This window comes from Spea bombifrons, chromosome 5 (genome assembly GCF_027358695.1).
Source record: "Spea bombifrons isolate aSpeBom1 chromosome 5, aSpeBom1.2.pri, whole genome shotgun sequence".
In the NCBI taxonomy this organism is placed as follows: Eukaryota; Metazoa; Chordata; class Amphibia; order Anura; family Pelobatidae; genus Spea; species Spea bombifrons.
In genome coordinates this window covers 25,575,499-25,589,606 of record NC_071091.1, presented here as the reverse complement: position 1 = coordinate 25,589,606, position 14,108 = coordinate 25,575,499, and the positions used below count along the sequence as shown (strand labels likewise).

The 14,108-nt window shown below is 35.8% G+C and overlaps 1 protein-coding gene across 1 annotated transcript in view; it reads left to right on the top strand.

The window, feature by feature from the left end:
- Nucleotides 1–14,108, top strand: part of ZNF385D (zinc finger protein 385D) — a 111,077-nt gene that overhangs the window by 91,883 nt on the left and 5,086 nt on the right. The window contains exons 4-5 of the mRNA XM_053466004.1: nt 6,321–6,554; nt 8,798–8,976. Coding sequence (XP_053321979.1) covers nt 6,321–6,554; nt 8,798–8,976 — 413 coding nt within the window. The remainder of the gene's footprint in view (nt 1–6,320; nt 6,555–8,797; nt 8,977–14,108) is intronic.

Sequence of the window (14,108 nt, the reverse complement as noted above, 5' to 3'; positions counted from 1 at the left end):
ATAATCTACTTATGATATAAAACATATGTATTATACTATACAGTTCAAGATAAAGTTATAATTGACAGGTTTGTTGTAGCCTTGGAGGCTCCTGGGCAGTTCCAAATTCTTCAAACAGTCATGGAGTCGGCAGTCCAGTGAGGTCACATAATGCAAGGTTACATGACACCATATTAATAGCACCCAACTGGTATTCTGCTGGCCAATCAGTGAAAATGAAATTCGAGACTAGTGTTAATAATTTGATAGCAGTGACACAAGTGATATTTTTTTTTATCAAGAATGGCATTAGATCTGTACAATATATTAATATGTTTTAAGGCAAAAAGTGTTCTAAGAGCAAAGAGCCAAACATAATACTAATGGGAATGGGCTAAGTGCTAGAAGTATACATTTTCTATATTTCCCCCAAAAATAAACTTTTCTTGTAAAATGTTATCTTACTCTTGAGGTACCTATTAATACAAAATAACACCTCTTAAGGGAAAAAGAAAAATGAACATATGAGGTGTTGTTTAAACTCACTGAGGGCTTACTAGTTACATGTTGGGAGTTCTATTGGAAAGTTATAGTTCAGTTAGACAGCAATTCTCAACTATACGTTCCAGTGAACATAAAGTTGAGAATTGGTCTTATTTATGGCTCTTACAGAGGATATGATTTTCTTTTCAATGCATTTGTTACTGTTAACCACTTGTTTATTTATTAACAAAATTAAATGTGAGAATACAAGTTAGGTAAATAAAATTGCGTAGCATAGATAGTTTGCTTTATATCGTGTAGGAAAACCACTTATGGTTATTCTAACATACTTCTTTGCTGACTGCCAAGGGGAAAAGAGCCTTATTCACATATAAATATACTATAAATATATCTCCTTGGGTGAGCATAATCTACAGAGTAAATATTCTTTGCAGAAAACAAGAACATATATTTTTCTTAAGTTATCAAAAAATCATTGTTGTAATGGGGAACGTTTACATAGGAAGTACTGTAGCTGTAAATTTATTATTATTTTATCAATCTTTACTATTCTGCACTATCCTGTTAGTAAGCATAAAAAACCTTTTTATTCAACAGGGTACACTTGTGACATAGATCCAGAAATACAGAATTGCTTATTTTAGGTTCTAGGGGGAAAAGCAGTAAGTAGGAGTTATGGAGACCCAGAGCACCTGAACATTTGTATTACATTTTGATATGTAGCTGCAGATATGGATTGCATCACATAGTCATGGCCCAAGAGATTTGGGCTGAAAATAAGCATTGATGATTTTGCAGATGATTGCTGGATGACCCCTGAAAAGTTAGGTGATTTTATTTTCTCATGGGTTGCACCCTTTGAACACCAAGGAGGTGGACAGTCACTTTTCACCTTTGTGGCACCCAAAGGGTGTTTGGATAAACCTGATCACCCCTACCTAGCTGGAGGATGGTGGATGCTGCTTTATGTTTTATGCTTTATGTATTTGATTTTTATGTATTTATTTTCCATGGGGTGGAGTCTATGCCTTACCAAACAGTTTTAAGACTTGTATCATTTCTAAAGGAAGCCATGCCCAATGGCAAAATCTACATCGAGGCAGACAGAACTGCACGCTTTCTCTGCAAATCAAACAATGCCTTCCTGCGGGTTTGGCTTTATTAGTCCAGCATCTTCAGCAGCACGAGCACAGCAATCCTCGCACGAGATAGCAGCAGACCCCCTTAGCTGGGAGACACAGATCAGCTGCAGCCGGTTTCACATATTATATTACAGAAGTTTAGTGCTTCAGTGGAGGATCCACTTTTATGCACTGTGGGTATTCCCCACTGAGACAGCGTTTTTAGATCCAACAGCCTTTCATTTGAAACAGTGTACCCTATAGCTTCGTGCTTACAGGCATTAGTAATATTACTCACTTTTCAAAGAATACACTGTTGTTAATCACCAGTCCTTGGATGATTACACTTTGGGCAGCATATGATCATATATATTTTAATTGTTCCTTCATTATTTTAGTGCTATAACAATAAAAAGTTACCATTTACTTTTAATTAATAGCTTATTTTTTACATTCAGTTACTGTATCTAATAAGGTCATAACAGCGAGATTTAAGAATCACTTAATTTATTGAACCCACATCCCACAAGGAACAGGATGGGATGCGAGGGGAGGCACAGCTTGTTTGAAGACACTGTTTTATAGAAGTAAATTTGGTCATATCTGGATGTCTTCTTTGCACTACAATCAGTATGGCTGTTGTGTGGGCAAGGGCAATGATGCTTTGATGGGTTAGATATATACTGCAGTTCTGTTGCAAAGTACGAAGTGTGGAACAAGAGGAATGTTTCCATTGGTTCGCATTTTAGTATGTTTCTCCAGAATACATTTAACTTCTATATGTCCCTGTGCCAAAAACATCTACAATTGTCCTGTATATGCTTTTTTTTCATGTGTTTTTGAAAGAATGGCTGGTACATTGACATCTGAATAAAGGCATGGATCAGATATATTGTATTTTCACTTATAAAATAAGTATAATTCAAGTGCAATACACTTAAAATCAGGCTACTTATCTAGGGCTCCTTTTTTATCTCCAAAACTGGGACATAACCCATCACGTGCTGCCTCTCCTCTACAGTCTCATTAAATATCTTCACTTCAGTACCCAGAGCTTCGATGATTCATTTCCATCATTCTCTTGAGTCCTCTGGAGTCACTGCAATGCTACTAGATCAGGAAACCACATTAAGTTCCACTTATCTTTAAGTCGCTTACCGCATTCTTTTAAAGTTGTGGTCTACGTTTGTATACACAAAAAGTCTTAGATGCAAGCTATATGATCCCCAAAATATAAAATAAATCTCAGTGTGTGCTCTGTATGTCAAAGGAACTACCTTACTGGAGCTTGTGACATTCTGTTTCACTGTGCCACAGGTACCCAAGAGGAACGCATATGATACTTGAAACTGGTATTTACTCAAAGAGGAGTTTGCAGAAGAGTTGCAGTTTCAGATCATTATATTACATTTTATTTGTAGAGTACCAGAATATTCTGTAGGGCTTTTACAATAAAGGAGTGTGAAAACACACATTAAGACATTGAATATTGGTCCAGAAGGAGAAGAATTAATTGCACTATACAGGGCCGGATAATTCTATTCACAGGAGAAACTTACTAGGGGTGACCCTTCATGAGGCGTATGTTTACATGTAATATTTTATTAAATCCAATCCATTCATTTGCAGATCCAATGACTCTATATGTAAATGTGTCCATAAATTAAATACGTAGTTCTAGTAGATTAGGAGAAAATGTCCAAAATGTCTGAAATATAAATATATAGGTCAACTACTTCCGTTTCATGTGCGCCAGCTTTGCTTTGGGGACAGTGATTCTCCGTTGTTATTTTTGCTCTGACCTCATTAGTAATTGCTCCAAGGTAACTCGTGTAACGTATGTTCCACATAGTATTATATAAAGGACATTTGTTATCCAAAATGCACGATGTGAATGAAGGTCATTTTCTACCTCAGTGTGGAAAAAGGGACATTTGTAACAAATTGCGCTACTGCCAGGTCTGCCCATAGGGCTGGTTCTTTAGAAGAAAACAATACAATCATTATGCTTGCAAGTGTCAGGTTGGTTATCTATTCTGCAAAATGAATATTTGTATAAAATGTATTTAGCAACAGAACTTTTTTCTAGCGATTTATTTTCCTGTTTCTTAGATTTTTGCTAGACAACTGCTGTGTATTTTTCCTACTTCTAATAATATTGTCATTAGGTTCTAAATTTAAATAGATACTAAACCTAGACTGGTAATAAATAGACCTAGTGGTACTCAAAATGAAGAACATGAGAAATGTGTTGTTCACAGAAACACATTTTCATAATTATTATTTTTTTAAAAAGTAAAAAAATTATTAAAATAAAATTAAAAGATAAAAGTGGTATAAATATAAAAAGGTACTGCTTGGTTAATGCCTGGTTGATTAAAAATATTTCAGTAAAAAATTGTGTAGTATATGTAATTTTATGTAGGATATTACTGTACCCAGAGAGTTTTAAACAACATAAAAAGAAAGAAGTACTTTAATATAATTTCATAGTACTTTATTATAATAGTGATGCTAAATGATTGGCTATGGTATAGTCTCGGAGAGGTGTGACTGTCTTTTGTTAAAAAAAGACACCCTTACCTGTCTGAGACTATATATAGATATATTGAACACTGTGTAAACCGAAAAATAAAAGTTAAACATATGGTTAGAATAGCGTTTTATGATGGGAAATACTGGTCATGAATGAGTTAAAGAAAATATTTAACAAATAAGCTGGTCAGTAGCATATTATGTGACACAATTATGCTGTATATCAAGGAAAGTACACCAAAACTCATTATGGAACAATAATAAATCACATTTATGACTAACAAGCTCTTTTAGGTTACCTTTTTATCTTATCAATTGGTCTGAAAACAATATTACTGAGATTACATCCCCAGTTAGTTGTAACTGGAGCTGCTTTAATAGCATAATGTTAAAGCAGAAAAGAGAAGAATGTGATTTATACTTGAAAGAACCAATAAAAAAACATGGTTGGAGATGTTGGTGTTTGAAAAAAGGTATTACCACTTTTTATTGTAAGCCATTACGTTGTGGCAGGTTTGTATATTATTGGGAAGATAGGATTAAACCGGTACTTTCAAATGCCTGCTTGTAAAGTATAATTGTGTATTCGCTAATTAATATATCAGGTATCCAGCGAACATAATTTCTGTTTTTTTTTTTGTTTTTGTTAATTTTAGCAAATATGGGGTTGTTTACTGGCTTACTGCTTGAGGCTTGGAGCAGTACGAGTAGCACATATAACATAACTTACATTGTGTGCGTCTCATACTGCGCCAAGCCTCATGCAGCAAGCCAGTAACCAACCTCATGCTAATGAGTTTCCATTAATAATGAAACAGCTTTCATATAGTGGATACAGTGGATATAGAGGCAAAAGGGTAATCATTGTTAGCCTTATTTTTATATACCTAACAAGAGTCCCTTGTAGGGATGGTATCACTGAATAGAATAGAATTCCTGGCTGGTTTATGTAGATAAGTGTTTAATAATGCCTCTGCTACCCCCATGATAGAAAATTCTAATTCTGTCCAATCAGTCTGTCTATGATAAGGGTATGGTTTGTTTCTTCAGAACTCCTCGTCCCAAATTATTCTTATATTCATTGCTTGCCCAAAATAATACATAAAACATCCGTGATTTTGGATAAGAATGTCCACATCTTGATTAACAGATCATAATAGGCTTCAACTTTATTGATTTTTATAAAGTACAATACCATACCATTACACATTATTCACTTAAATTAAATACATATTCAATATGCCACTTTATAAGCCCCCTGAGTCTTCTACAAACTGCCTTATTCCCAAATGACTGCCACAAACATCCACACATTGGCTGTGACCTTTCGCAAAACTCCCAAATACCTTACAAATTACCTTCTTTAGCTTGCTCGCTCCTCCAGACAACCTCCACACAACAGTAACAGCTGCCAAAAAACTCCCAAATTTTAAGCTGTGATACATTACCTACTAAATGTAACAGATAGGGAAAGTTACTGTCCCTGCAACCACACAGAGTAATAACACTTTGTCAGGTGATTCTGTTCTTGTCCTGTCTCTTAAACTTTGGAATGCCCCAATCTGCACCTAGAGTTGTCTTTTTTTTTTTAACTATTGACCATTCCATCTATCCTACCCATTTCTTTTTTTACATTTTAATACATTTAACCGTACATGGCCCTGATCTGTTAGTCTCACCTGAATAATATCTAGACTGATTCCTGTGCCCTTTCCTCAGAGACTGGAAAATGAAAGAATATAAGAACCCTCACCTAACATGTCAATAAGAAACGGAAGATGAATGGGATCTGCATTGTAGGAAATAAGCTCCTTTTCAGAAGCAGCAAATGTATTTGGATCTAAGTCTCGAGTGAAATGATAAGAGTGGTTGTAGGCCTTCTCCAAAGAACCATACATTAAATAGCATAGATCTATACTCTTCTGGAAGTATTGCAGAGAGCCTGGATATGGGTTTTCTGGTGATTCACATATGTGTATGGATCTCTAGATCAGTAGGGCACAGAGCTCTATCCTTACCATCCTGAACCCCGCAGAAAACCCCCTTACAGAAGATAGTTACCAGATGGGGCCAGAATTGAATAGAGGTGCATGCAAAGAAGGGTGATCACGGGGAATTTAAGCTGTGTTTTCATCCCTGGGATCATGTATTTTAAACTTTTTTTTTCACTTTAATCTTTAGAATACTCTGCCAGCGTAATGCCAGCGATATCAACCAGTACAACTGTTGAAATTCGGAAAATCAGTGTTATGACAACAGAGACTGCTTCAAAGGTTGACAAGAAAATCACTCTGGTCACAAGCAGCAGCATATGTCCTGGTGAAACAGAAGAGGAAAAAGCAAAGCGATTACTATACTGCTCACTATGCAAGGTTGCCGTCAACTCTGCCTCACAGCTGGAGGCACATAACAGTGGTAAGCTGCTACAATTCCCATACTGTTTTTGCTATGAATTAATTAGGATTCTTTGAGTGACAAGTAAAGAGCGACTAAAAAGCAAATAAAACGGAAAAAATAAAAACAAAACACTCAGAATCAACATATTATTCATTTTTGAACATGTTCACTAAGAAGATAAATGGGCAGTTGATTTAAGGCTTAATAATTTCCAACTTGCAAGCAAATTGCTTGTAAATATGCCATTTTTGCCACACGCTTACATATATTCTCACATTTTAGTGAATATGCCTCAACCTTCATTTGTATGTCTATATTTTACATCCGGTAATATATATATATTTATGAGTATTGTTCTGTCATTACGTATTATGACTGCTATAATGTCAAATATATTGCAAGGAATAATAGCGTGAAAAATATATGTATGTCTCAACTTGTCATATCGGTTAGTTGTGTAATGTATTGATCTTGTCAAGTGTTTTCTTTTTTTAATACGGGTTAACTATTCTTACATCCATAAACCATTACTTGATGGTACATTTCTTTAGTGCATGCACCAATAGCATATTCTGCTTTTGTAATATTTGCAGATCTTTCTTTATTGACAAAAACCAGCATGTTATCTTTTCTCAAATGAGAAACACCGTTCCTTTCACCATTTCATAAACACAAGTACTTGGACAGTGTTATCACACACATCATTAATAACTCTACATTCGGCTAGAGGCCTATTTAAGGAGAAATTGGCTTGCTTCTCTTGCCAAAAGTATTTCTTCTTGTCAAGCCAAAATTGACTGCCTCAGTGAAAGAATGAATGCAAGGAGGTCATTTCTCTTATATAGTTTTTTTATGAAAATCTTTTTCATTCTATTTGAACATTTGAACATCCCCGTCCAAATTAGCATAATTGTAAAGGTGGAGTGGCATTAATAGAATTGCTAGAAATCCATTATTTTTTTGATTGAAGGAATTGTGGATTTTATATCGTTTTTAGTACTTAATTGAGGTTTAGTCATGAAGTCATAAAGCAACAAATGTTTCAATTCCAATTAAGCTGAAAATCAGACAAAAAAGTTGACTTTTTTAAAATATTTTTTTGACTATTTACAGTTTTAACTAACAAAAGAGTCTCAAATCTTAGCTCAATTGTGCCATTCAGCATATCATATTAACTTATCTCGCCTATAAAAGGAGTCTAAAAACTTAAAATGCAAGGCAGATTCCCTAGGCAGAAGGAAATCAACAAACCTAGACTTACCTCTTCATGATCCATCTATGATGTGCCTTACTTAATGTGCCTAGAGGGCATACCAGAAAGCTCCCCACGTTTCTCCGAACTTCTGGGTGTCAGTTTGCCGTTTCTCAGCAAAGGCAATGCCCACTCTGATCTCTCTGATGCTCTCTCTCATGCTCTCTCTCAATGTCTACCTTCTCCGCTTCTTGGCATGCCTCTTCTTGTTCTTCTTTCTTTGTCCACTTCTCCCCGCTCCATTAAAAAGAATATTGCAGACGGATTCGCAGAGAGAGAGAGAACAGTTTATATTTCTCGAACCCATCTGCAATATTCTGGCCTCTTGGAGTACTTCCGTAAGAAGGCAGAGCCACGGAGTGTACCACTGGACAACCTCTCCCCCTTTCTTCCAATAGGAAGAGAGGGTGTGCATGGAGGCTCCGCCTTTTGAGGAAACGCTTCAGGAGGCCTGGTTAATAGAGGTGATACCAGGGTGAAGCAGATGATAAGGAAAGATGACAGAAGAGCAAAAAGAGGCAAGAGAAGAAGTGGAGCTACACAAAATGAAAATCCAGAGCTCTCTGCTTTGTTCTCATTGTTATTTTTGTACATTAGAAAAAATTAACTATATTGGTAGATTTCGTTAAATTTAAAATAAAAATCATACGAATCCAAATCTGCAATTATTTTCCTTCCTCTTACTCTACCCATACAAAGGCTGACTGAACAACAACCAGGAACTTAACAACAGGGGAAAGATCACCTTAATGGGAGGAATAGCTATGCAGATTCTGAGAACAGGTTAAGATACCAAGGGATACACATGAAGTGACTATTTAATACACATGTATTGCTCGGTGTGATCTGTAAGCACCATTACCTATGTTTATTTTGCATGTAGATCTGTAAGTGCTTGATATTAGGACACGTGATAGAAACTGCTTTAAAACAACTTGATTCCTTTAGAATAGGAACCTTGTATTGTGAGAAATAATTGTCTGGATTTTTTTTTCTCGCACACCTGCAGGGACAAAGCACAAAACGATGGTTGAGGCTCGAAATGGAAGTGGTACCATAAAAGCCTTTCCCCGAGCAGGAATAAAAGGCAGAGTGCCTATAAACAAGGGAAGCACAGGCCTGCAAAACAAAACATTTCACTGTGAAATATGTGACGTTCATGTCAACTCTGAAACACAGCTTAAACAGGTAAAGAGGGACATCATTCAAAATAATACATTTGCTGGACTATTCTTTTGGCTCCTATCTTCCCAATATTAATCCATTTTTTTTTTTATAAAATAGAGCTATGAAGTTTCATAAATATCATGCAGCCCAATGGTATAGCAAATGTACAGTTTGTCTACTCTTTAAGGAAATTTGGTGATGTTTTTATTATGTTTATTTTACTCAATTTTCCCTGTTTTTGCAAAACACTACACATAATTAATAATTTAATAAATGACAAATACTACAGTTGAAGGTGACATTTTATTTTTAATAAACCAGGCAGATATCCTAGGGGTGTTTAGCTGGTAGGGCTTCATACTTACCAATACCGCTGCTCCAGTGGCAGATTCAGCGGCCACTTACTGGATATGTGTGAGTTTAAAAATGCAACATACAACCATGCAAATCCGTCCTGGGGCTACACGCATGTTGTTTTGCAGCCGTTCACCATAAAGTACTACAGCCACCTAGTTATCACCAGCCCGGCCCTGGTTAGAGATTTATCTGGGATCCTGGGCTTTATTTTATGCGAGTCTGCATCCTATTGATAGCAGATTATATAACTTAGGTATTTACATAAGATATTTATTCACCAAATTTACTTTCTTACTGCATTTACTGTCTCTGTAAAGATTGTTGTGACTTTTGGGCTGTAGAACACTGTACAATGTAGAACACTTATACCCAGTGGACATTGTTATCGCCTAGAATAGAGGGACATTGGGGAGAAACGACAAACAGTTGGGTTGAGGTTACAAAGACTTACTTCCCTCCTAAAGAGAGACACTTGGGAGGTATGGTCTAGAGATTTGTCTAACAACAAAGCGTTACGCAGCAAATTGTGGTTTATTTAAAAGAAGAAGTTATAAAAACACAGATGATCGCTTTTTAAATTTAAATATGATTATACAAAAAGTTGATAGATTCTATTTAACTGCAAATATGAGCATTCACATGAATACAAACTACTACTTGTAATAATAATAATTTGCATATATAGTGTTTTGGTGGCTGGATAAGAAAAAGGAAATAAAAACATTAAAGAGAAACATTGTAAAATAATATAGCATAACAATGAAACAAAAAAAAAGAGATTTAACTATTTGAGTGCTGGGTTTAGCCCCCCCCTTTAGACAACCTCATAAACAGCTTCTACTTTTTTCAGGACAAGATAAATTACTAATAGTTACTGGGAGCTGTAGTTCCAGATTTTTAAATCAGGCACTGTGTACCCCCACGTAAGGATCCCCTAAAAAGGTCCATGACCCCACTGTCTGGAAAACTGGGCCGGTTGAGTATCTATGGCATTGTGGCCTCTAATCATGTTTTGTTCTAATGTTCAAATCGCAGAAAACATACAGGTACACCAACCAAGCTGTACGTTTATACCAAACCATTTTATTTTATTTGCATTTGAGGTAAATGCTCTGATCCAAAGGAGAAAAAAATTAAAGGCAAACTGTAATTTACTTCACAGGAAATGTGAAAATAGCTCTGTTATTTACTGCCATAAAACCAACGAACCACGTTATATATTTTTTGTGTTGGCAGTTTAACATTTAATAATCGCAGATATTTGTGGCCTATTTACTCCTGAGTGCCATTGTAAATGGAGTTGCACTTTTCGCAAAAATGATTTAGTTCATATATTTAATAGAGTTTTCTGATTATTAGTTTCCAATTACTCAAACTGAAGTGGTGTTTGTGTGGTTGTTCCAATTAGTGTGTGGGCTTTAATAAATCATACTGTTACTGCCAAAGTAAACTATATGAAAATACTAAAACCAAGTGAAATGTAAGGAAGAAAACTGAAAATATAGGTGATACAAGGGCATTTCTAACATTTACAAATATAATGCTTTTAGCACATTTTTTCAGCATTTTCATTTTGCACTACAAGAACATGTACAAAAACCTCAACAAATGGATTAGATTTTTTTAAATTTAAAGCTAGTAACATTTAGAATGTTTTACCCACGGTGCCCACCACCCTTTGATTTAAAAAAAAATACACAAAAATATTCTGCTTAAATGGATATCAAACAATTGTAAACACAACAAAGGTTTATCAAAACCAAATTGTGAAATATAGGTGTGGCACAATTATTGGTATCTCTATGAAATCATATGAAGTATTTGAAGGATATTCCCATGATTCTTTACATTTTTAGTATACCTGAGTAACTAGGGACAGGAAATTGTTCAAAGATGACTTCCTGTTTCACAGGGGTATAAATATCAGGTAACACATAGGCCAAATTCCCTTAGTCATTCATCGTTAGTAAGACCAAGGGATTTAGCTGTGAGGTGCGGCAAAATGTTGTTGAGCTTCACAAAATGAAAGTACCCATTTCCACCATCAGGGCAATAATTAAGAAGTGCCAGTCAACTGGAAATGTTGTGTATCAACCTGGCAGGGGACGTGTGTCTATCTTGTCTCAACGCACTGTGAAGAGAATGGCTCAGGTGACTAAAAAATCTCCGAGGATCAAAAAAGTTTCAATAAAAACATCTCTACTCAACCATCTTCAGTATGCCAGATACTCTCATGGGGTCTCTGTTCCTAATCACACACCCTGTGATCAGGAAAGAACAGGGCTGCAGAGCTGTGTTTCATGGTCAGTCTGTGATCATCAGGCAGGTAGACCAGAGTGAGGAGAAACAAAGTAACAGAAATATTAGGACACACCTATATATATATATATATATATATATATATATATATATATATATATATATATATATATATATATATATAATTATAATTATCTGCCATCAAATATAATTATATGCTGTTTTCTCATTGTACATCCTTTGGAATATAATGGCACTATATAACACAATAATAACAATAAGTATATATTTATATATGTAAGGTTTACATACATTTATAAATGCCATAACATAGGGTTTTTTGTATAAAACTATAAAATGTAGGGTTTGGGAAAAGTGGCAGACCTCTTGTAATTTACTGTGTAAGATAAAGTGGCAGCAGCATGTAGGCCAGTAGTGAAATAGTCTTTTTATAGTTCTATATTTTTTTTTAAAATAAACCAGTATCAGGAAAATTATATATCAAAAGCACTATAAACTTAAAATGGTTTTGACTTCCATAGCTACAAGGATTGCAAAGAAAAGTTAATGCATCTGATAAAACATATATTTCTTCAATGTTCCCTTTGTAAAGATTCAATAGAGACAACTACAATTCAGTCTTTGTAGAGTATGTGTTTTCCTTTTTGTTTGGTTGACCTAGAAGAAAAAGTTATGTTAAAACAATTTTTTTGTGTACAACGACTTAATTTTAAAAGTTTTTTTTAATCTTTTCTCTAAAGAAGAGAAACGACACACATAAAACCTATACACAATCCTTATATTTGGTGAACCTGACTTCTTAGGCTCAGTAAACTTGTGATCAGCAATGTGTTTATGTAGGGTCTGACTCAGGGAAACGCAGAGTCACCAAGGGACTCACCATTGTGGTTGCCATTGTCACTGCTGAGTAGACTTGTGCAAATGGACCAAAAAATGATTCAGACAAATAGTTTTCTATTTTCATTTCATTTCCTGCCCTTTTGGTTTGGACTTTTTTTTTACATTCAAAAACGAAATTCATGTCACTCACCAGGATTCATGCTCTTTCACACTCTCGTTCACATTCTCTCACACTCTCATTCTCTCACGCTCTCTCTGAATGTCTCCCTACCTTCTATGCCGACCACTTCTGTGTCCCTAACTCCTTGCCCCACAACTCCCATTTTTCCCTTACATTTTAATGTTTTTCTATCTTATTTATTCTGTCTTCGACAGCTGCTCTTTGTTTCTTCTTTCTTTATCCGCTTCTCTGTGGACATGTCCTCCTAGTGAACTTCCTCAAAAGGGCGGAGGCTCTAGGCACACCATCTCCCCCGATTGGCAGAGCGGGGGAGAGGCTGTCCCTGTGGCTCTACCCTTTTGTGGAAGTGCACAGAGAGGACAGAATAATGCAGATCGATTCGCGGCGAAAGGGAGGTGCAGAAACACTTCTCTTTCTCAGCGAATTTGTCTTCATTATTCTGGCCATCTGGAAGTTCACCAGGAGGTCATGGCCACAGAGATATGGATGAAGAAAGAAGAAATAAAGAAAAAGGAATGCTCTGACAGGGGTAGTAACAAAGTCCCTGTAATTGGAGTCAGTAGGAAATAGGTTATTTTACAATTGGAACCTTTTCTCCTCATTGGCAGCCGAGGCACTAAGCATTGATAAATAGGGTATCTGCACATATTCAATCACATCGTAATAAATTGTCTCTTTATGGGAACGTCACCAGTTAACTATTAAATGCTTGCCTCACCAGGATGGTTTCTGCTGGTTTTTGGTATAACACAATAAAAACAATGACTTCAAAACTAGGTAATAAACCTTTAAACCAACGTGAATTCTAAATGACGCTCAAAAAATTTAAACAAGCCTTCAGGTTTAAATTAATGAAGATAAGTGATTTTTAGATTCTAATGTTTTAGTGAGGGGTGATTAAACTTCTGTTTTGCAAGGGGTTATGTAGGAGTTGTCAGTGGCTATAAGGTCTATCATAAGAAAAGTGGAATTGTAGTGTCTAAAATTTCCACTGGATCTTTCAACTGATATTTTAGACTTTCAGTACATGCAGACTGTGTTTTTGTTTTTCACTGTGTCATTATTATGTATAAAATCAAATAAAGATACTATATTAAAAAAAAATCCCACACTTAGATTCAAAGTAACCATTGTTAAATACAATATAGTCTCCCTGTGGGCCAGCGGCCCCATCAGTGACCATGTCAGCTCCGTGGCAAAAAAAATAAAGTGTGGGTGCCAGGTGGAGACAAAGCGAACAGAAGAAAAAAAAAGAAAACCCTGTCAGTATTGCTGAGTTTGTCTCTGTGCACTTCCGCAAATGGGTGGAGCCTCAGGGGCAGCCTCTTCCTCATTCCACCAATAGAGGGAGAGAACGGAGTGAGAATAGAGGAGCTCCGCCCTTTTGCAGAAGTTCATCAAGAGGCTATGTCCATGTAGAAGCAGACAAAGAAAGAATACACAAGGTACAGCAGCAGTCAAAAAAAGAAGACAGAAGAATAAGAAGATGCAAGAG